General features: G+C 45.3%; 1 protein-coding gene across 1 annotated transcript in view; it reads left to right on the top strand.

The window, feature by feature from the left end:
- Window positions 1–21,654, top strand: part of LOC125447933 (leucine zipper putative tumor suppressor 1-like) — a 46,479-nt gene extending 24,825 nt beyond the window's left edge. The window contains exons 2-4 of the mRNA XM_048522736.2: window positions 11,531–12,017; window positions 16,893–17,642; window positions 20,181–21,654. Coding sequence (XP_048378693.1) covers window positions 11,661–12,017; window positions 16,893–17,642; window positions 20,181–20,879 — 1,806 coding nt within the window. The 5' untranslated portion in view covers window positions 11,531–11,660 and the 3' untranslated portion in view covers window positions 20,880–21,654. The remainder of the gene's footprint in view (window positions 1–11,530; window positions 12,018–16,892; window positions 17,643–20,180) is intronic.
- Window positions 21,655–22,439: the final 785 nt, after the last annotated feature.

Below are 22,439 nucleotides of genomic sequence, written 5' to 3'. Positions count from 1 at the left end.
TCATCCCACCTCCTTGACCTGTCCGTCTTCCCTGGACTGACCTATCCCCTCCCTACCTCCCCACCTATACTCTCCTCTCCACCTATCTTCTTTTCTCTCCATCTTCGGTTCGCCTCCCCCTCTCTCCCTATTTATTCCAGAACCCTTACTCCATCCCCCTCTCTGATGAAGGGTCTAGGCCCGAAACGTCAGCTTTTGTGCTCCTGAGATGCTTGGCCTGCTGTGTTCATCCAGCCTCACATTTTATTATCTTAGCACTGAGGTGTGGTTGTTTAAGGGACAGAGGGGCTGAGAGAGACACTTTGCAATCCCGTTTTATTGTTCTTGAAGAAGGGAGAGAAAATCATTTAGTAGTTCAGCATGTGTAGCTTGCAACTATCCAGGCTGAAGCTCTATGTCCCTTACTTGTCACACTTCGTGCTGAGTGGAATCTTGGCACAGGGATCTGGCTCTCCCTGGCACTGATTTGTGAATGGGTGGCTCATAGAGTCATACAGCATCGAAACAGACCCTTCTGTCCAACTCAAATTAATCCCAAACCAAACCAAACCAAACCAATCCCACCTACCTGTGTTTGGCCCATATTCCTCTAAACATTTAATCATATACTTATCTAGATGTCTTTAAATGTTGTAACTGTACCCACATCCATTACTTCATCTGGAAGTTCATTCCACACACAGTCCACACACTGTACAAAAACAAGTTGCTCCTCATCTTTTTTTAAATTTTTCTGCTGTCACTTTGAAGATATGTCGCCTCATCTTGAAATCCCCCAGCGTGGAAAGACGCCCACCATTCGCCTTGTCCATACCTCTCATGGTTTTATAAACCACGGTTACCCCTCAACCTCTAACACTCCAGTGAAAGAAATCCCAGTCTGTCCTTATAATTCTAACCCTCCATTCCTGACAACATCCTGGTAAATCTCTTCTGAACTTCCTGATATTCCTGAGTAACCAAACCACCACTGATCACAACAGCGTTGATGTCCTTTGTTGCCACGGACTTGGCTCCCTGTCCATCTTCAGTCTCTTGAAAATCCCAGTGACCCTTTGCTCCACATCGTCTATCAATGACTCTATGTTGCACTTGTACTGTTTCTTATTGTGAACTTCCCTACTGTTAAATGCCACAAACGGAGAGAGAAAGAGAGAGCGAGCGAAAAGGAAACAAAAAACATCCCCATAGCCCTCTGCTTCCACACCCTATGAAGGCAATTATTGGGATACAATCCATGCTTGAAACCCTTTGTTCTTTCCCAGCATAACCAGGGCCCGAGGATTAGCATCCAATTTTCATTGACTTTATTCACTGTTAATGCTATAGGAGAAGGATGGAAGGAAAAAGCTGTTAGACTGGTCCAGAACGGTGAGGAGACAGAGGGAAAAGCCAAAGGATGAACCTCGAGAAACAGATCCAAGTACAATTGGCAACTCACCAGCAGAGCCATGGCAGGTCTGAGACACACAGTTAGTATGCAAAAAATTATAACTGTATCTTCTCTTCACCAACATTCCCTGCAAATCACTTTCTGGAGATTTCTTGCACAATTTTGCCAAGCAGTGTTTTGGAAAATTGTGTTTTTTTTAGCTTACAGTTTCTCTAACTTTCCTTTTACAAACTGGACTCAATGCTTTTCCGCTGCAACCCAGGAATGCTGAAACAGCCCTCCAATCTTTGCTCACACTTGTGTCCTAGATAATAAAATGTGAGGCTGGATGAACACAGCAGGCCCAGCAGCATCTCAGGAGCACAAAAGCTGACGTTTCGGGTCTAGACCCTTCATCAGAGAGGGGGATGGGGTGAGGGTTCTGAAATAAATAGGGAGAGAGGGAGAGGCGGACCGAAGATGGAGAGAAAAGAAGATAGGTGGAGAGGAGAGTATAGGTGGGGAGGTAGGGAGGGGATAGGTCAGTCCAGGGAAGACGGACAGGTCAAGGAGGTGATTCCCATTGTCACTCACACTTGTGTCTTGCCTGCTTTCCATTCACCCTCATTCTTTTTGAGTGAAACCACACCAAGGGACAGGACTGTGACAGACAATAATCTGTCAGGGTGCGGACGTACAGTTTGTGTTACCTGACTACATTTACAAGCCAAAAACAGTCCTTTTTGTGCATGACAAGCAAGGCTGGAAGCAGCTCCCTCTCATTTGCATTGCAATGAGATTACAGTGTCAGCATGCATCACTGGTCCAACACTCTGTGCATTGGTAATGAGGCTGATCAAACATTTAATTTAAGTGTTCCTGCTATTCACCAAGGACCACAAGACTGAATTAAATAGAGGCATCTATTCAAAGGCTCTGGCTAAATTGTTCACCACGATTAAGCATTAGTTTTTGCCTTGCACTTCAGCTGAAAATTAACTGGCGAGGTACTTGAATTGTTTTAATTTAATTATGCCTTTTTTAAAAAAAGAAGTGTTTCAGCGAGGAGATCTCCTCTCATTAGATTCAGCTTCTTGTTTTGGGCCAAGCTGCATCATGTAAATTTGTTTAGCTCTGCCAAAGTAAAATGACCGGGTAAAACCTGCCCCACTTCTTTGAGGGAAAACTGCATAACATCAAAACTCCTCATTTGTCACAAAGCTGTGAGGCTTCAGACAATTTTGCAGCACTGAAAGAGGCCATTCAGCCCAAATTGCCTGTGCTGCCTCTTTCTAAAGACCTAAATCACACTCTGACGAGCCCAGCCCTTTTTCCAGAATGCTCACAGCAACATGCACTGCTCCTAGGGAGAGTGGATGATGTGAACAGCTGAGGTAGATTTCAAGGCCACACTCAAAGGATAAACATATGAAGGAGAAAGGACACATCGATGAGGTGAGAGGAAGTGGAATGAGGGGAAGCTCAGGCGGTGCATCAACATCCAAGTATAAATATTAGGAACAGGTCACTACTTAATTGAAACATATAAGATAATCAGAGGGTTAGATAGGGTGGATAGGGAGAGCCTTTTTCCAAGGATGGTGACGGTGAACACGAGGGGGCATAGCTTTAAATTGAGGGGTGAAAGATATCGGACAGATGTCAGAGGTAGTTTCTTTACTCAGAGAGTAGTAAGGGTATGGAACGCTTTGCCTGCAACGGTAGTAGATTTGCCAACTTTAGGTACATTTAAGTCATCATTGGATAAGCATATGGACGTACATGGAATAGTGTAGGTTAGATGGGCTTCAGATCGGTTGACAGGTCGGCACAACATCAAGGGCCGAAGGGCCTGTACTGTGCTGTAATGTTCCATGTTGTATGTCATTCGGTGTCTCCAACCAACTCTGTCAAGAGAAGCATGGTAGATCTGATTGTGGCCTCTACCCCACTATCATGCTTTCCCCAAAAATAACCACATCGCAGGCCTTTGAGACAGAGTGGGACAACTGGACGTCTGGTGGGAGAATGTTTGCCACAAGTGAGGTACAACATGGTCAAAACACAGGCCTTTGCTCATCATGTTGAATCCATGAGGCTGGGTTTTGGGCTTGTGGTTTCCTGATGTGGATTCACGTTGCAGGGGGGAATTCCATCCTCCAGAATTTGATGATTCTTCTCCAAAAATAGATCCATCAAGGCTTTGGCAACCCTTGTGAGATGTCGCCGATCCTATTTGCGGTGTCTGAGTGACGTAGTAAAGATTGTCAGACCATTCCACAACAAAGCCAGGTCGTTAGGACAATCACAGTCCTTCCTCAATGAACTGCACTCTCTGTGATAAATCCAGGCTTACACTCCAGTACAGTAATGTGGAAGAGTTGCACTGTTACAGATAATGTCTCTTCAAAAGCAGTGAACCCAGATCACCTCAGCATTGACAGGATCCCATGGCAGCTTTTTGAGAAAGGGGACGGGATTCCCTCCACTGTCCTGGCCAATATTCATCCCTCAATTGACAAGTATAAAAACAGACCATCCAGTCATTCTGACATTGCTGTTTGTGGGATCTTGCCCTGTATAAATAGAAACAAAGAAACCTACAGCATAGGAACAGGCCCTTCGGCCCTCCAAGCCTGCACTGATCAAGATCCTCTGTCTAACCTGTCATCTATTTTCTAACGGTCTGTGTCCATTTGCTCCCTGCCCATCCATGTACCTGTCCAAATATATCTTAAAAGACGCTAACGTGTCTGCGTCTACCACCTCCGCTGGCAACGCGTTCCAGGCACCCACCACCCTCTGCGTAAAGAACTTTCCACGCATATCTCCCTTAAACCACTGAGGTTCTCTAGATGACAGTGACCGCATTTCAAAAGCCCTCATGAGCTTTGAAGCAGCCTGGGATGTCCAGAGAACTGAAGGGGCAGAACAGAAATGTCAGTCTTTTATTCCAAGTCAGAGCAGTTCAGAATTTGCATCTAACACTGAAGCAGTTTAGAGTTCCGGGAGGTGAAACAATTTGCTGCAATCTGTATTAACTGCAGGTGAAATATGGTGAAACCTCACCTGAGACGACATTGTCTAACTGTGAATAGCTGTGTGTTGCCAATGAGTTTTGTGCATTTTGCTTTGTGAAAAGAATTGTCTTTTTGCTCTTGCCAATCAATATTGTCTGCTTTTTCAGACTGTTTCATCTTGTGGCAATGTGTGCTCCAGCTTTTAACACTCAAACATTTCTCTGATGTTGCAGAAATTCCTCTTCTTTCAGTGCACAAGATAACTTGTCCAGCTCAAGTGGGGAAAAAAATTACCTTGATGTTTGACAGTGTACAGTATTAACTGCTGAAGAGATCCTCAATTGCTACAACCAGCACTTTTCTGAGTGCTGGTAGTTCACAATCTGGTGAAATTCACAGAGCGTTAGCAGTGATTCTATTTCTAACTCTTGTTTCTGACAGAAGGTTTGCATTTGGTCGATGTTTTAGTCCCTGGCCAGCTGATGCCAGTTCTGAACTGCTCAGGTAGATGAGCATGAGTAAACTGTAGGCACACTGGGAGTCTGTACTGGGTACTGTTTTAGACTGTATAGCTCATTGACAGTGTAACTTCAAGCAGTTGAGAGGCACATAGCAGCTTCCTGTACTTTATGACAGATTGGTAAAGATCAAGAGTTCAGCTACTGAAACTTCACAAAATAAGACTAGAAAATGAGCAATAACTTGGGGAAAAAAAGTGAGAAATGCCTTGACAATGTTTCCCAGGCATTTCACTTTCCTTGTTCAGGACTGGCCTCTGATTGCTCTCAGTCCTTAAATGGTTAATGCTGTACTGTAGTCCTGCGAACAGTCCCAACAAATAAGATCTCAGCACCCTACTCCAAGATGAAAGCAGCGTTGACCCTTTGGTCCTTGGCTGACAGAACTCTCTTCAAAGCCTCACCAAACAAATAATTGCATTTTTCACACCCATGTCAACAGAGCAAGTTGGTTCAATGACATTGAGCAAATAGTGAGGAGAGAACGAGCGAAACAACGCTGGGTGATGGTCAGCCCCATTCATCAGTCTGGGATTAATTCAAACTGGTTGTTCCAGTCAGTGTCTCCGCTCAACTCTGACAGTGAGAAAAGACCATGCGATAGATAGCATTCAGTCTTCGATGTCAGGGCACTGCCTTGAGTGGGCCAGAAGACAAGAGTTGAAAACCGGGAGAGAGGGACAGGACAGTGCAACCAGAATAACCCTCAGCACATCCACCTTCCCTTTCGATTCACAGAAGGGCCCTGTTGCAGTCCTGTCTCTCGGAAGTACCACAACGATCCTCCACCTGTGAAAGTGTGTATTCTTTGAAGGAAAATGATATTCCATTTGAAGTCTACTTCATCCCCTGCTCAAATCTCTCAGCTTCATGAGGGAAGCAACGCTGTTGTGCTCTGCACCTTACATTGCCATCTGATGGAGATGATATATCTTGCAAAGTCAACCATTTGCCTAATAGAAGGAGGCTATTCAGCCCATCATGCCTTTGAGAGAGCTCTCCATGAACCCCTGCCCTTGGCCCACATCTCTGCAATGATTATCCTTTTCAAACAATTCTCCAATTCCCTTCTGAAAGCTGCTGTTGAATCTGCTTTCACCACATTTTCAGACAGTCCACTCCTGATCACAATTCATGTGGTGACACACATTTTCACTTTCTTCCTCCTCCTTTGAGTTAATGATACTTTGGTGGCTGCAACTTAGAATGAAAGCTGCCTCCAAATTGGAGGGAGAATCTAGACCTAATCAGACTCAGCAGAGGTGTATCATAATGTAATTGCAAGAAATTAAACTGTGCCAGTCTGTTGTTACAGGTTGAGAGGGGGACTGTGCTCTGTTCCTATTGATCAATTTCAGAAGCATCATCAAAATGTCTCCAACGCACAGTCTGTTCCCCATCATTCCAAGTTGCTTTGATCGAACTGTCGGACTGATTTGGGCTGATTTGGTAAGAGCAGAAGCAGTGAGTGAACTGAAAGCTGACTGGGTCAGACACAAAAGGACGCACATTCTTGCTATAACGATCTGTTAAAACCCACAGATCGAGCTTCCTTTGAGAACTGTCCCAGGTGAATAACCTACATTAGTTTTGTCCAGACAGAAAATATCTCTTACAGGTGGTGATCAAATAGGGCTAGATGTTTGCAGTTTCAAAGTGTCATGACAACAGTTAATGGACTCAAGATTACTGAGCATTTTGTTTCCTAACATTCACATGAACCAACTGAGAGTCGAGTGCGTTTTCTGTCCTTTGCGATTCAGTATTTTGTGGCACTGCAATGAGCAGTCGACTTGACTCTTTTAAAAACCTGCTTCACAGGAATGATCTGTCTCAAATAGGTGTGTCACTTAGCTAATTGGCTGGGCGGCTGGTTGGCGATGCAGAGTGGTGCCGACAGTGTGGGTTCAGTTCTTGCACCAGCTGAGGTTATCACGAAAGACTCTCCTTCTCAACCTCTCCCCTCAGCCTAGCTGTAGCGACCCTCAGTATAAACCACCACCAGTATCACAGAGTCATACAGCACCGAAACAGGCCCTCCAGTCTAACCAGCCCATCCCAAACATAATCCCAAACTAAACTAGTCCCATATCTCCCCAAATATTATTTATTCATGTACTTATCCAAATGTCTTTTAAATGTGTATGTGCATCCACCACTTCCCCAGGAAGTTCAATTCACACACGAACCACTCTCTCTGTAAAAATGGTGCCCCTCATGTCTTTTTCTTAAATCTCTCTCCTCTCACCTTAAAAACATGCCTTTATGTCTTGAATTCCCCCATCCTGAGGAAAAGACACCTGTCATTCTGAAGACAAAGTTCATGTTCCTGTCATTATGGAGGGAACTTTGATTGCAGGGGAGTCGGCTGAAATGAAATGACACCCATCTCTTACTCAAATTGTTCAAAAACCCGCAAACATAGCTCCCAATACATCATCAGCTCTGTTTGTCACATTTTCTGCTGAAATGAACACACATTTACAACAAACAAATGTCAGTTCAAGAAATGGCTATTGTCCAGGTTTAGGTTCATTGAGTACATCAATTATGAGCCCATCAATCATGAGCCATATTACAGAGGTTTGAAACAAATGCGAAAAATATTTGGGAGGGGGTCGACAGATTTCTTTCAGCCAAAGCAAGAACACTGAACGTACAGACAAACTGTGGAATAAAGAAGTGTAGAGACCTCTCAACAGGCTTAATGTGTACAGAGTGACAGACCATACAAACAAGGGAAAGGGTCCAAATCTTCCCATTCATGAAGTGTCATCAGACGGCATGTACATTATCAAAGCAGCTCATCTGTCTATGTGTCAAGGCAGGATTTGGTATGCAAAAGGATAGCAACTTGAGTTTGTTTTCAGAGATGTGAGGCATTCTCTGGTGGGTCAGGAAGAAATGAAGATCCTGCACTTCGATAGCACCTTTCACAGCCTCAGCATGAGTTACTGTGTGCAATTCTGGTCTCTCTGCTGCAGGAAAGATGTTGATAAAACTTGAACGGGTTCAGAAAAGATTTACAAGGATGTTGCCAGGGTTGGATGGGTTTGAGCTACAGGGAGAGGCTGATTAGGTTGGGGCTATTTTCCCCTGGAGTGTCGTAAGCCGAGGAGTGACCTTACAGAGGGTTATAAAATCATGAGGGACATGGATCAAATGAATAGCCTTACTCCCAGGCTAAGGGAGACCAAAACTAGAGGGGCATAGGTTTTCAGATGAGAGGGGAAAGATTTAAAAGGGACCTAAGGGACAACTTTTCACTCAGAGGGTGAGATGTGCATCGAATGAGCTGCCAGAGGAAGTGGTGGAAGCTGGTGCAATCACAACATTTAAAAGGCATCCGGACGGGCTCTGAATAGGAAGGGTTTAGAGGGATATGGGCCAAATGCTGGCAAATGGAACTAGATTAACTTAAGATAGGTGGTCAGCATGGATGAGTTTCCGTGCTGTACAATTCTATAACTCAAACACACTTTCAAAGCACTTTATTGCCAATTCAGTATTAGTGAAGTGGAATCACTGTGGTGATTTTGCATCTAATCTCTGCACCGCAATATCCTACGCAGAAATGAGATCATGATTGGGTAATCACCTGACAGTTGGGAGGGATGAATTTTGGTGTGACGTCACAGGTTAACACTTTCCTATTGAACACACTTGCTCCTCTACCTCCTCCTTCTCACTAGCCTATAGGCCCCAAACACATCCTCGCGGTGAAGCAGCAGTTTGCTTGTATTGTCCGTCTTTCAGACTTACAATGTGGTCTCTACACAGATGAGACCAAACACAGACAGGGTGACCACTTTGGGGAGCATCGCCCCTCTGTTCTGGAACAGTCACCGAGCTTCTGCTCGCTGGCCATTTCAACACACATGCCAAGATTTCTGTCTGAGCTCTGCGTCAGTTCTCCAGCTAAGCTTGCTGCAAGCTGGAGGAAATATCTTGCATTTTCTGTTCCAGAAATTTACAGCCTTCCAGACTCAACATTGAGTTCAACAACTTCACACCATGTCCTTCATTTTGATTAGGCTTTCCCCGACCCAGGGAAAACTAGTGTCTCATTGCATGGAACTGCTCTCAGCAGCACTGACCTATTTGTTGCTGTTACCCCCTACCATTAACACCTACTCTTCAGCTTTATCTCTTCTTTATTACATAGAAGCCAAAAGAACTTCAGATGCTGTAATCCGGAACAAAACCAGAAGTTGCTGGAAAAGTCCTCAGCAGGACTGGCAGCATCTTTCTTCACAGATAACTGCCAAACCTGCTGAGCTTTTCCAGCAACTTCTGTGTTTGTCTCTTCTTTATTATCTTGAGCACTCCCTATGTGTTTTTTTTCCACCCTCTGGGCTGTCTATCCCAGCTGAAGCATGTGCTCCTACTCCCTTGCTTTGCTGTCAAATGAATTCTCTGTTTCCCCAGCCCCCTGCAGCTGTGAAGAAGTTGTATCAGACTGGAAGCGTTCGCCCGGTCGCCCCAGCATTTTCTGTTTCTTCCTACCTGAGACATGTTCACACCATTCTTCTGCAGTGGGAGCAGCTCCCAGGAATGAGGAATTAAACATGGCCATGGCAGAAAAAGCAGGGACAGGGCTTTTGTTTAAAAAAACCCTTCATTTCTTCTAAACGCTTTCAATGAAAAAGGATAAAAAGATCAGCAATTGAGAAATCACTTGCCTAAAAGTCAAATGATGAGGTTAGCAGGAGACTGTTTCTTTCTCAGTTGCACATTCAGAGAACAGACCGGAGGAGTTGGCAACCTCATAATCGCACATTAAACCGATGATATCTGCACAGCTCCAACACACACCTGGTGCTGCTGATCATACACAGTCTTACTGCAATTTTTTTTGGCCCTCTTCACCACAATAATTATCAGCTTGGACTGTGAGTACCCTGTGTAATGTGATCTGTCTGTGGGAACACTTTCAAACAGATGATTAAAACATACATCCTTCAGCCTCAATTGGGAAATGGCTGATATATCCCAAGATGCCGTCCTTGAAAATAGATAAGATACTTCCAACCACTGCTCCCCCAATCCTTAAGAGGATAAAGACATGAAAGCTCATAGCGCAGTCAGACAATTGCAAGGTTAGAAGATTGCACATTCATTTCTGCCAGCAATATTTATGGCATAAAACTGTAATTTGGCCATTTCATTAATCATCTACATCGGGGTATACATCTGAGTGGGAGTGATTTGGGAATCTTATCCCTCGAGATGTGAAGATTTTATTTTCAAATTACTTATACTGTCACTTTAATCAATTTGATCCTGCAAGGCAGCGAGTGCTCTCATTTCCATTCTCAACCCTGTAAATTGTCTCTGGAGGTACCCTGGCAGTGGGGACAGTCAGAACCTCAGCAGCCCAGACAGCCTGCTTGAAATCTCAGGCACCTTACATTATTGTTTTGTTGGATCAATTTGCATTTCCAGAAGGTCTTTGACAAGGTGCCACACAGGATGGTGCTTCATGAGATGGTGTTCAGGGCAAGGTGCTGGCATGGAGAGTGGATTGGCTGACTGGCAGAAGGCAGACAGTGGGGATAAAGGGGTCTTCTTCAGGATGGCAGACATTGACTAGTGAAGTTCCACAGGGGTCAGTGTTGGGACCACAGTTCATGTTGTATCTCGATAAAGGAATGGGGGGGCAATGTTGCTCTGTTTGCAGATAACACAAAGAGAGATGGAGGGAGGGTAGTGTTCAGGAAGCAGGGAGGTTGCAGAAGGACCTGGACAAGCTAGGTCAGAGTCAAAGAAGTAGAATACATGGTGGGAAAGTGTGAGGTGATGCACTTGTGGTAGGAAGAATAAAGGCGCAGACAATTTTCTAAATGGGGAAAGGCTTTGGAAATCTGAAGCACAAAGGGACTGTTCCAGGGAGTTCAGCATTTTCATCAGGTTTCCATGCAGGTTCAGTTGGCTGTCAGAAATGCACATGCAACATTAGCATTCATTTCAAGAGGACTAGAATACAAAAGCATGGATGTACTGTTGAGGCAGTACAAGGTTCTGGTCAGACCACATTTGGAGCATTGTAAGGAAGAATGTACTGTTCTTGCAGGGGGTCCAGAGGTGGTTTACAAGAATGATACAAAAGCAGAAGCTGCTGGAAAAGCTCAGCAGGCCTGGCAGCTGAAGAAAAATCAGAGTTATTGTTTTGGGTCCGGTGACATTTCCTCAAAATGATCCCGGGTATGAAGGGCTTGCCGTATGAGGACCAGGTGAAGATTCTGTGTCTGTACTCGATGGAGTTTAGAAGGATTGTTGATGGCGGGGGTGGGAACGTTCTAATTGAAACTTACAGAATACTGAGAGACCTGTTGATGGTGTGGACGTGTCGAAGATGTTTCCACGAGCAGGAGAGACAAGGGTTCAAGGGCACAGCCTCTCAGTGAAGAGATGAACCTTTAAAAATGAGATGAGGAGGACTTTTTTGCTGGTGAAGGCTGGTGAATCTGTGTAACTTATTGCTGCAGAAGACTGCGGAGGCCAAGTCATTGAGCGTTTTTGCCACATAACGACACTCCCAATGCTGTTCAGACCTCCTTGGTCAGTTCACTGCTGACAATTAATTAGATTCTCCTTGTCTTTCCTTTCTTTTCTTGCAGGGCAATACAATGGAGTGTTGTTGTTGAAGTGGATATGCTGTGGCAACTGGAGATGCCTTATACACCCAGGTCGAGCTTACTTCTCAGGTGAATAACTTGCAGCTTGTCTCACTGTCCTGCCGAAGGCAGCATGGGGAGTGTGAGCAGCCTCATTTCAGGCCAGAATCTCCAACAGAAACACTGCAAAGCCTTGGAGTACAGAAATATCAAAGCTTCCCACCTCCACAAGCTCCTCAGGCAACAGGATGGCCTGCTGAGGTTTGACACCAGCCACCAAGCTACCAACAAAGGCCCCAAAACAAACTCTGAGTGCGAGAAAACCGAGGACTTCTTCTACGTCAGTATCAGCCAGACCAATGGGCTGACCAACTTGGGCAAGCTGAAGAACTGCGCTGTCAAAGTGGAGCCTCAGAAAGACGGACCTGTCAGCCTGGATGTGCAAGAACCTCCCTGCAAACCGGTACCATTCTCTGGCCAGCTTGACAAGGTAAGTGCCCTCTCTAACCTGGGTCAGTGACAGTGACTGAGGAAAGTGCCCTGGGAGGTTCCAGTCAGGAACGGTGTTCTGGAAATGAGTGTCTGTGTCAATCAGAACAGTACCACCCACAAATTCCTCAGGGACAGGGATGAAATTTCACTGGAAACGGCAGGATCGAGTTGAGTGCAACTTTGGGTGCAATGTTTAAAGCTGTGATTGGTTGGTCTGAATGTCAGGACACACCTGTAAAACCAGAGATTTGTAAAATTGAACAAAATATTGGGAGGAGGTGTGACTGAGGCCATAAAGACTGACTTGGCCTGAAATGTCAGCAGCCTGAATGTACAGGAAACATGTAGCCGCAAGGTCCTAAGTTTTGATTTCTTGTAGTAGTTCAGTACAAACAGGTCACACAGCTGAAAACAGCACACACTCCTACTACCTTTGGTCAGATGCTTGGCTGACAACTTCTAATCAATGAGGAAGGTCACTCATCCCAACTTGATGAACCTAGCCGCAACAATCCTGCAAGCCCCACTTGTTGAGTTCAGAAAGTTGCAACAAGCCATTCAGCCAATCTATTCCAAGTACACCTCCTCCAACCCGCTTTACCTCATCAGATTACGTTTCTTTCTATCAGTGATTCTATTTGGGGTTATCAGCCCTCCACACCTCTGAAGTACAATTTAAGGATGAATCTCTCTTTGCATGAAGAACATGTTAAAGTAGGCCACAGGCTATGAATACTGTGGTGAGTATCTCACCTCTTGACTCCTCAAAGCCTGTCCGTCATCTATAAAGCATGAATCACGAATGTGATACAATGCTTCCCACTTGATGGTTGGGTGCAGCTCCAACAACACTTAAGAAGCTCGACACCATTAACAGAAAGCACTACTTGACTGGTAATCTATACACCACCTTCAACATTCACTCTCTCCACCAGTGACACACAGGGGCAGCAGTGTGTACCATCTACGAGATGCACTGCAGCAACTCACCGTGGCTCCCTCAACATCTCCAAACCTGGCCATCCACAAGGACAAGGGAAGCAGCTACTTGGGAACATCACCCATTGCATGTACCCCTCCAAACGACTCACCATCCTAACTTGGAAATATATTGCTGTTCCTTCAGTGTTGCTGGGTAAATTCCCTCCCTAACATCATTGTGGGTCTATCTACAGTGCATCAACCGCAATGTTAAAGAAGGTAGCTTCCCACCATTTTCTCAAGGCCAATGAACGCTGAACCAGGCAGTGACACCCACGTCCTATAAATTTCACAAAAAAGTTAGAATTAAGGTTTACTGGCTTAAATCTTTGCCCCTCGTCTCTAATGCATCTACTCAGATCAAAATCTGCATTCACACAGAGCATCTGTACGTCTATGAAAAAGGGCCCTGGAGCTTGCCGAGAGTCACAGACCTGGGCAGCACGGAAACAGACCCCTCAGTCCAACTCGTCCATGCTGACCAGGTATCCTAAACAAATCCAGTCCCATTTGCCAGCATTTGGCCCATATCCCTCGAAACCCTTCCGAGTCACATACACAACTAGATGCCTTTTCAATGCTGTAATTGTACCTGCCTCCTCTGGAAGCTCATTCCATACATGCACTGCCCTCTGTGTGAAAACAGTGCTGCTGATGCCCGTTTTGAACCTTTCCCCTCTCACCTTAAACCTATGCTGTCTAGTTTTGGACTCCTCCACCCGAGGGAAATGTCCTTGTCTATTCACCCTATCCATGCCCCTCATGAATTTCTTAACTTCTATAAGGTCACCCCTCAGCTTCCAACGCTCCAGAGAAAATAGCCCCAGCCTATTCAGCCTCTCCCTGTGGCTCAAACACTCCGACCCTGGCAACATCCTCGTAGTTATTTTCTGAACCTTTTCAAATTTCACAACATCCTTCTTATAGCAGGAAGATAAGAACTGCACACAGTATTCCAAAAGTGGCCGAAACAACGTCCTGTAGACCCCAAAGTGACCTCCCAACTCCTATAATGAAAGCACTGACCGATAAAGGCAAGCATTTCAAACCAAACACCTCCTTTGCTATCCTGTCTACCTGTGACTCCATTTTCAAGGAATGATGAACCTGCAATCCAAGGTCTCTCTGTTCAGCAACACTCCCCAGGACCTTACCATTAAGTATATAAATCCTGCCCTGATTTGCCTTTCCAAAATGCAGCACCTCACACTGATCTAAATTAAACTCCATCTGCCACTCCTTGGCCCATTGGCCCATCTGATAAAGGTCCCGTTGTACTCTGAGGTAACCTTCTTCGCTGTCCACTACACCGACAATTCTGGTGTCATCTACAAACTTACTAACCAAACCTCTGATGTTACCATCCAAAACATTTACATAAATGATGAAAAGCAGTGGACCCAGCACCGATCCTTGTGGCACACTGCTGGTCACAGGCCTCCAGTCTGAAAAGCAACCCTCCATCACCACCCTCTATCTCCTAACTTTGAGCCAGTTCTGTATCCAAATGGCTAGTTCTCCCTGTATTCCATGTGATGTAACCTTGCTAACCAGTCTATCATGAGGAACCTTGTGGAATGCCTTACTGAAGTCCATATAGATCACATCCACCGCTCTGCCTTCATCAATCCGCTTTGTTGTTGGTTCAAAAAACTCAATTGAGTTACTGAGATATGATTTCCCCGCACAAAGCCATGCTGACTATCCCTAATCAGTCCTTGCCTTTCCAAATACATGGAAATGCTGTCCCTCAGGATTCCCTCCAGCAACTTGCCCACTACCAATGTCAGGCTCACCAGTCAACAGCTTTTCCTTACCATCTTTCTTAAATAGTGGCACAACATTAGCCAACCTCCTGTCTTCCGGTACCTCACCTGCGGCTTTCGATGATACAAGTATCTCAGCAAGGGTCCCAGCAATCACTTCCCTTAGCTTCCCACAGAGTTCTGGGGTACAACAGATCAGGGCGCAGAGATTATTTCACCTTTATGTGCTTTAAGACATCCTGCACTTCCTACTCAATAATATGAGCATTCTTCAAGATATCGCTATTTATTTCCACATGTTCTGTATCTTCCATATCCTTCTCCACAGTAAACACTGATGCAAAATACTCATTTAATCTAACCCCCATCTCCTAAGGCTCCACACATAGGTGGCCTTGCCGATCTTTAAGGGGCCCTATTCGATCCCTAGTTACCCTTTTGTCCTTAATGTATTCATAAAATCTCTTCGGATTCTCCTGACCTCTATTTGCCAAAGCTAACTCATGTCCCATTTCTGCTGTCCTGATTTCCCACTTAAGTGTACTTCTACTGCATTTATACTCTGCAAAGCATTCACTCAGTCTCTGCTATCTATACCTGACATATGTGTCCCTTTTTCCTCTTGACCAAAACCTCAATTTCTTTCGTCATCCAGCATTCCCTACACCTACCAGCCTTGCCCTTCACCCTAACAGGAACATACTGTCTCTGGACTCTTGTTATCTCATTTTTGAAGACTTCCCATTTTCCAGCCATCCCTTTACCTGCAAACATCTGCCCCCCAACTTCTTCGAGGGAGGTGTGAAGGAAGGGCAAGGTCACGTTTGCTGCCCATTCCCAGCTATGTGAAGGATGGGACTCAGTTCAAGAGATGAGACACACACACACACACACACACACACACAGTTATCACACGCTCTGATGTTTAGGACAATCCAGTAACTTTGCTGGCCTCAAGTAGCCAGATTTATTGAAATTGCTGTTAGATCTTCAGGTTTGAACTCAAAGGGCTCAGTGTTACTTAGCACAAGATGGTCAATAGGCTGTCACAGTGAAGAAATTAATTGTGAAGTGAAGTGGTGCTTTTTAGCTCAGGAAATAGGTTGGCCAGTTTTCACACAGTGAAATCCCACATGAACGAACTGATGTTGTTCAAAGACAGAAATTAATTGAGAAACTCAGCAGCACTGGTGGGGAGAACACAGTTACTGTTGGAGCAAATTACTGCAGATGCTGGAATCTGTTCTGAAAACAACAAATTACAGTGGGTCAGACAGCATCCATTGAGATTAGCAAGCTAATGTTTTGAGTCTAATTGACGCTGCATCTTCAACTCTGAAACATTAACTTGCTGTGCTCTGTGCATATTGTCTGAGCCGCTGTGATCTGCAGAGTTAATGTTTCAGGTCTGGTGATGCTTCATCATAACCTTTGTTGCTTGAAGGAAGAGCACTGAGCATCTGTGCCCGGTAGTCTCAGAGCATTGGCCTAAGATCCTTGGCGTTTCACCTTGTTTGGGACATGGCGACTGCTGGCTGGAACAGTCATTATTGCATGTCCCTAGTTACCCTGATGAAGGGGTCAGTGAGTTGCCTTCTTGAACCACTGCAATCCATGTGGTGCAGGTAGACCTACAATGCCCTGAGAGTGGGAATTCCACCATTTTGACCCGGCGGCACCGAAGGGAAGGTGATATGTGACCAAATCAGGATGGTACATGCTTAGAAAGGTGCTACTGCCATTGTCCTATTTGGCCGTAGAGGTCATGAGTTTGGAAGGTGCTGTCGGACGAGTCTTGGTTCGTTCTCAGAGTTACTGCGTCCACAAGTGCAGGAGCTCATAATCTTCCGGACCTCACCACTCTTCTGCAGAGACAGGCAGAAACCCCAGAGAAACAGGACGGAATGGTCACTTGCAACCTTTCACTGGAATTTCTGCTGAAATTACAGTGGAAGATCACGGGAACACTGGCCATCTCCTGTGCTTTACCATTTCCTCCAACACAGAAACTCTGGAGATCTGAGTGTGGGTGGTTAAGGAATGATCAGAGACTGGCAATAATGGGATGAAACGAATAATTGGCACAACATGAATGAGATTAACAATGTCTTTTCCTCTTTCGGCAGAGCACGGAAAATAATATTGTTAGGCCGACAGCATTGAAGGTGATGGCACCAAGGAATGGCAATCCCAATCTGAACTGTATCTCAGGAAAGCTGACAAACCGAAACCTCGCATTTCAGGGCAATCTATCGAAGGCAGCTACACATTCAGAGATGCACGAAGCTCACGAGCAGAAAAGCACAAACCATTCAGGAACCCTGTCAGACTCGGGTCGAAATTCCATGTCTAGCCTGCCCACTCCAAGCACGGGATATAGCTGTGGCACGGAGCCAGTTGGGGCAGCAAACTTCAGCAGGTTCGGAGGCTCAGTTCATCACATTAGTCAGGGAGCAGGCTCTCTGGACAGCATCTTGCGGACTGGAACCTGCAGCGCTTCCGCCCCTCAGAGTGGGCACACGCAGGCTAGTCACAGCACATACTTTCACCAGCCCTGGAAAGAAGTTGGGTTGGAGGGACTACCACCAACTCAGGATGTGAAGGAGACGGCCGTCATCAGCAAGAACATGAGCAAGCAGGAGATGGCCAGCGTGATGCAGTGTGACACCAAAACGAACCAAGCCCATCAGAAAGCACCAAGAAACCAACACCAGCTTGTCCTGCTCCAGCTCAGCCAACTCCAACAAGACAAAGCCAAACTTCAGGAAGACTTCACACAACTCCTGCAGGAGCGTGACAACCTCAACGCCAAATGCAAAGCTTACCAAAGGGAACAAACTGAGCTTGCTCCAAAGCTGGAAGAAACAAAGTGGGAGGTAGGTCATAAGAAGTTAAGAACGTAATGAGTTGGAGAAGGAACGAGCTGTTGAGTCTCCCGTGCCTGCTGCGGTAAACAATACAATGACGGCTAGTCTAATCTTTATCTCAAGTCCATTTTGCTGTGTGCCCCTGACAACCCTTGACTCCTTTCAAATGGAAATGTGCTAGTCAGCCTTGAATAAATCCAATGACCCAACTTCCACCTCCCTCTGGGGAAAAGACTAATTATCCTCTGAAAGAAAACAATTCCTCCTCATCTCCCATATTCTTACTCTGGTACTCTGAGATTTTAGACTCTGCCCAGAAGGGGAAAACATCCTCTCAGTCTTCACCCTGTCAATTTCCCTCAGAATCTGAGATGTTTCAATGAGATCACCTCTTAGTCTTCTGGAGTTCAAGGAGGATCAACCCAATCTGGTCATTCTTCCTCCAATAAAATTATGTCTTCTTTTTCGGAATCAGCCAAGTGAACCTTCTCTGAAGTGCCTCCCATGGATATGTGCCCCTTCCTCATGAAGGAGGCCATATCTGTACATGGCACTCCAGCTGTGGCTCTGTACAGTTTGTAACAAGCCTATTTCGTTCCTCAGTCCCTGTTAAACTGACCGACAAGGAAAGCTGTGACCTCTGGCCACAACAATCCTAAGGGTATTTACTGTTCTCCCAATGTTGATTACCATTCTCATATTTACAACAGACAGGACCTTCTGCACTGAGTACATTTCAGACTCAATAATTCTCTTGAAAACCTTGAGCAGAATAAATTGAAATTCAGGAGCCAAACTGGAATTTGATGGCAAGCTCTTTCTCACCACTGTAACAGAAACACGGCTCTATAAATGGCTAAAACATGGACCACACACTGGACCCTCTTAAATATACCTGCACTTGTTTAGGCTGTTTAAGTGTTTTAAGTTTCGAGTGTTTCAAGTGGGACTGTATACTGTCAGCTCAGACTCACCTAGTTTAGTTTTCAAGGCAATCACGTGAGGGTGTTTTGTTAGACTGAAGCTTGAGGATAGACTACCGCTCTAGTCCCACTACTCCACATGGCACATCATAAAATAAAAATGCTTTTTCCATTACCAAGATGACTAATTAAACCTTATCCAGACCAGGTTTTAACCAACAAGATCCATCAACCAGGTCTCTTCTTTTGTATCAACACAAAACTTATCCCAAAAAGATGCAAAAATTGGCTGATATACACAGTCAGTCAGTCATGTACTGGTCTCTATGCTCATCTCTATAAATATCCCCAAAACAGACACAAACCCTCTTCATTAAGGAGAAACAAAAAACAGATTTATCTGCTGGGATTGGTTAGAAATAGTGGATTGTTCTTGAAGGTTTGGGATGCCCTAGAGTGTGTTGCTCTTGATGTTTTGGCATACAAAGTCATCCAGCATGGAAATAAACACTTCAGTTCAAGCCAAACATCATCTCAAACTAAACTAATCCCATTTTCCTACTGCTGGCAGAAATCCCTCAAAACCTTTCCTATTCATGTACTTATCCAAATGTCTTTTAAACATTGTAAATGTGTTGTGAAGTCACCAGTTGTGCACCATTGTCTCTCAAGTCTTGCCAACACAGTTTGCTCAGGAAATAAAATCTTGAGATGGTATTTGAAAAGAATAGAGCACTTTCTCCCTGAATTCATGAAGTGTTTTCTCTTCCAAAATGGGAGCGATCAGTTAGGAAGCTTGTTCTGAGGAGACTTCCCTTCAACTCAACCAAAGCACCTCTCCCAAGCTGGTCACTGTTCCTAGAAACAAGGCAGTCACATGTGGGTGTGTTTTATTTCTACAGAGGCTCACAAGTAGATTGTTTCTCTTGTCCCACTACTCCACAGGTCCCATCATAAAACAAAATACTTTCCTGGTTGCCAAGATGATCAATGAAACCTTATCCAGACCAAACCTTCTCCTCCGTGATGGTCTCCAGCCAAGCAAGCACTTATCCCTCATCACGTAATTGCTGGGAAATCTTGTTAAAGAATGTTTAAGAAATTACTCCAGACATGTTCACGGAACTTGAAATCAGTTTATAAGGATTGTGGAAAGAGGTCTCGAAACTTTTTGAGCGATATTAAATATAAAGCTGCTTTGTAACAAAATGTTTAGGGTTGCTTGTGGAAAGATTGGGAGATTTGGAATTTGTGGAACCACGGTGATATGTTTTCCAGTGCTGTGAATTTGAGTTTAATGCTGTGTCAGATCGCTGCCAGTGGGTACGGACAATTTTTGTTAGCACTTCTACCTGGTTACCATTCGGTGGGAGGGTTCCAGAAACTTCTCCATTTCCAACTAGGAGTGTGCTATTTTCACTGCTGCCTCAGAGCTCTCTCTCCTGTTATAAGATACTGGCCTTTTGACCACGTTTTTGTCTGTCTGTCATGTCATTTACTTCCGTCAGGTGGGCAGGGATCGTTTAACTGCCCTCAAGAGGTTATAGAAACTGACGTTCTTGTTGGTGTTCCATGTGAATAATGCACAGCACTGACAGTGAGTTCTGTAATATTTCTGTTTCAGGTTTGCCAGAAGTCAGGGGAGATCTCGCTGCTGAAACAGCAGCTGAAAGACTCACAGGCTGAGCTGATGCAAAAGAGCAGTGAACTCTTGTCACTGAAGATCCAGCTGAGGGAAGCCAAAGGGAAGCTGTCTGCCCGGGAACAGGCGGTCAAGGAGCTGCAAGACTCCCTGCAAGCCAGGGAAAGAGATCTCGAAGTGTGTGAAAACGAGCGGCAGCGCGTGAAGAATGCTGCCGACCTACTGAGGGAAAAGGTGGGCCTGCTGGACAGCCAGATACTGCACCTGAAGCACCAGCTGGCCAGCCGCAAAGAGCTGGACATTCGCACTGCGCAGGCCGATCCCTCAGCCTCCCACAGTGGCTGCAGGGAGCTGCTCCCATGCCAGCCTGACCAAGACCCCGTGGCTCGGCGAGGGGAGTTGGCAAGCTTACAATCCCAGCTGCAGCAGGAGAAGCAAGCCAACTGGGAGCTCTCCAGCAACTTTCGCCAGGAGCGGCTCATGTGGCAACTGGAGAAGCAGCGAGTGATTGAATACCAGAAGCAGCTCCAGCAGAGCTACACTGAGGTGCTACACCAGAACCAGAGCCTGCAGAACATTATCCAGCAACTTTCCACTCAGCTGGAGGCCAGGGATCCTGGGGGTGGGGAAAGGCAGAGTGCCAACATTCACTACCAGGAGACTGTCGCCACTGCCTTATAACAAGTGCAAGGAACTGTTCTGCTTGTTTCAGTTTCAATCACTGAGTGGATCGGAGGGTTTCTCCAGCACATAATCAGAAATTTCCAGACTGCGAAGTCACATGACTTGACTTCAGTTGAGGTGACTGAGGAATGACTGCCTCACGCTGTACCTTCTCAATGTTTACAGACACGTGTCACGTGAAGGTGTAAGACCGAGGTCGCTGTGACATTACACTCGCCTGTTCACAGCGAGCTCTCGATGCTCGAGTCACTGGCTATTACTGGTGAGCTGCTTGAGTACAGCACATTCCCTGAAGGTGGTATGACAACTGGGTCACTGAAAGAATGGGGAGGAGAGAAAAGGCTCACCAAAACAACACAGCCTTTGAGAACAAATGACCAGCAATTCCAAACAGCAGGTCAACAGCAAGTGAGGGTCAGAAATAAAACGTAATTAGCCTCAATCTCTTTTCTTGTCTCTCTGTCCATCATCAGCAACCATATTTTCATACAAACTGTAGCCCATTGGCAAGTGGAAACCAGGATCTGAAGGGGGCCCAGCCAACTGATTTTTAAATGGTAATTGTTCCCCAATGCAAGATTACATTTTCATCTTTGGTGTAATGTTTACTGTAAGTACTCCATACATTTTAAATACCTCCATGATTGAAGCTCACAAGCCAGGGAAAAAGGTTCATATATGGAACTGTCAATAACAGAGCAGGCCATTCAGCCCGTCAGAGATAGTAGAAATTGCTGATGCTGGAGAATCTGAGATAACACGGTGTGAAGCTGGATGAACACAGCAGGCCAAGCAGCATCAGAGGAGCAGGAACGCTTGACGTTTCAGGTTGGGACCCTTCTTCAGAAATGAAGGAATTTCTGAAGAAGGGTCCCGACCCGAAACATCAAGCTTTCCTGCTCCTCTGATGCTGCTTGGCCTGCTGTGTTCATCCATCTTCACATCGTGTTATCTTACATTCAGCCCGTCATATCTGTTCCACCATTCACAGAGATTTCTATTCGAATCCTGTCATCATTCCATCAACCTAGCCTAACTTTTACATCCAAAATTTTAACAAACAAAAACCAAACAATCTTGGTCTCAAAATCTTCAATTGACCCCAAGTGTAATGTCTTTTATTTTGAGGATATGGTGGAAGAGATTAACTTCTTCCCGCAATCCATGGTGCGAGGAAATGCACCAAAATCCCCCTGAAATGCCTGGCTTGAATTTTAATTTGATGTCCTTTCCTCTGGGTTCCCCCAAGCAGAGGAAAATATTTTCTCTTTCTCAAGTCCATGGGCTCCTGAGATGCTCCAAGAATGGTCCTACTCCAGAGAGCACCAGCCTTTTGCACACCCATCAACTTCACAGTCTCACGGTGGCCTGGACATGGTACAGGTAGAAAGGGGCAGTCAGTTTCATTCCAAACTGATACTGCAAAGGTTCAATAAAAATACAGCCCAGAGCTTGGGGGCACACTGCGAAGTTATGGGTGTCAGCAAGGGAAATTCAGCAAACTCCTTGATGTGGACAGCACAAGACAAGGCCTTTCAGCCCACCAGGTCCACACTG

This window comes from Stegostoma tigrinum, chromosome 40 (genome assembly GCF_030684315.1).
Source record: "Stegostoma tigrinum isolate sSteTig4 chromosome 40, sSteTig4.hap1, whole genome shotgun sequence".
Classification (NCBI taxonomy): domain Eukaryota; kingdom Metazoa; phylum Chordata; class Chondrichthyes; order Orectolobiformes; family Stegostomatidae; genus Stegostoma; species Stegostoma tigrinum.
This window is presented reverse-complemented; position numbering and strand designations above follow the sequence as displayed.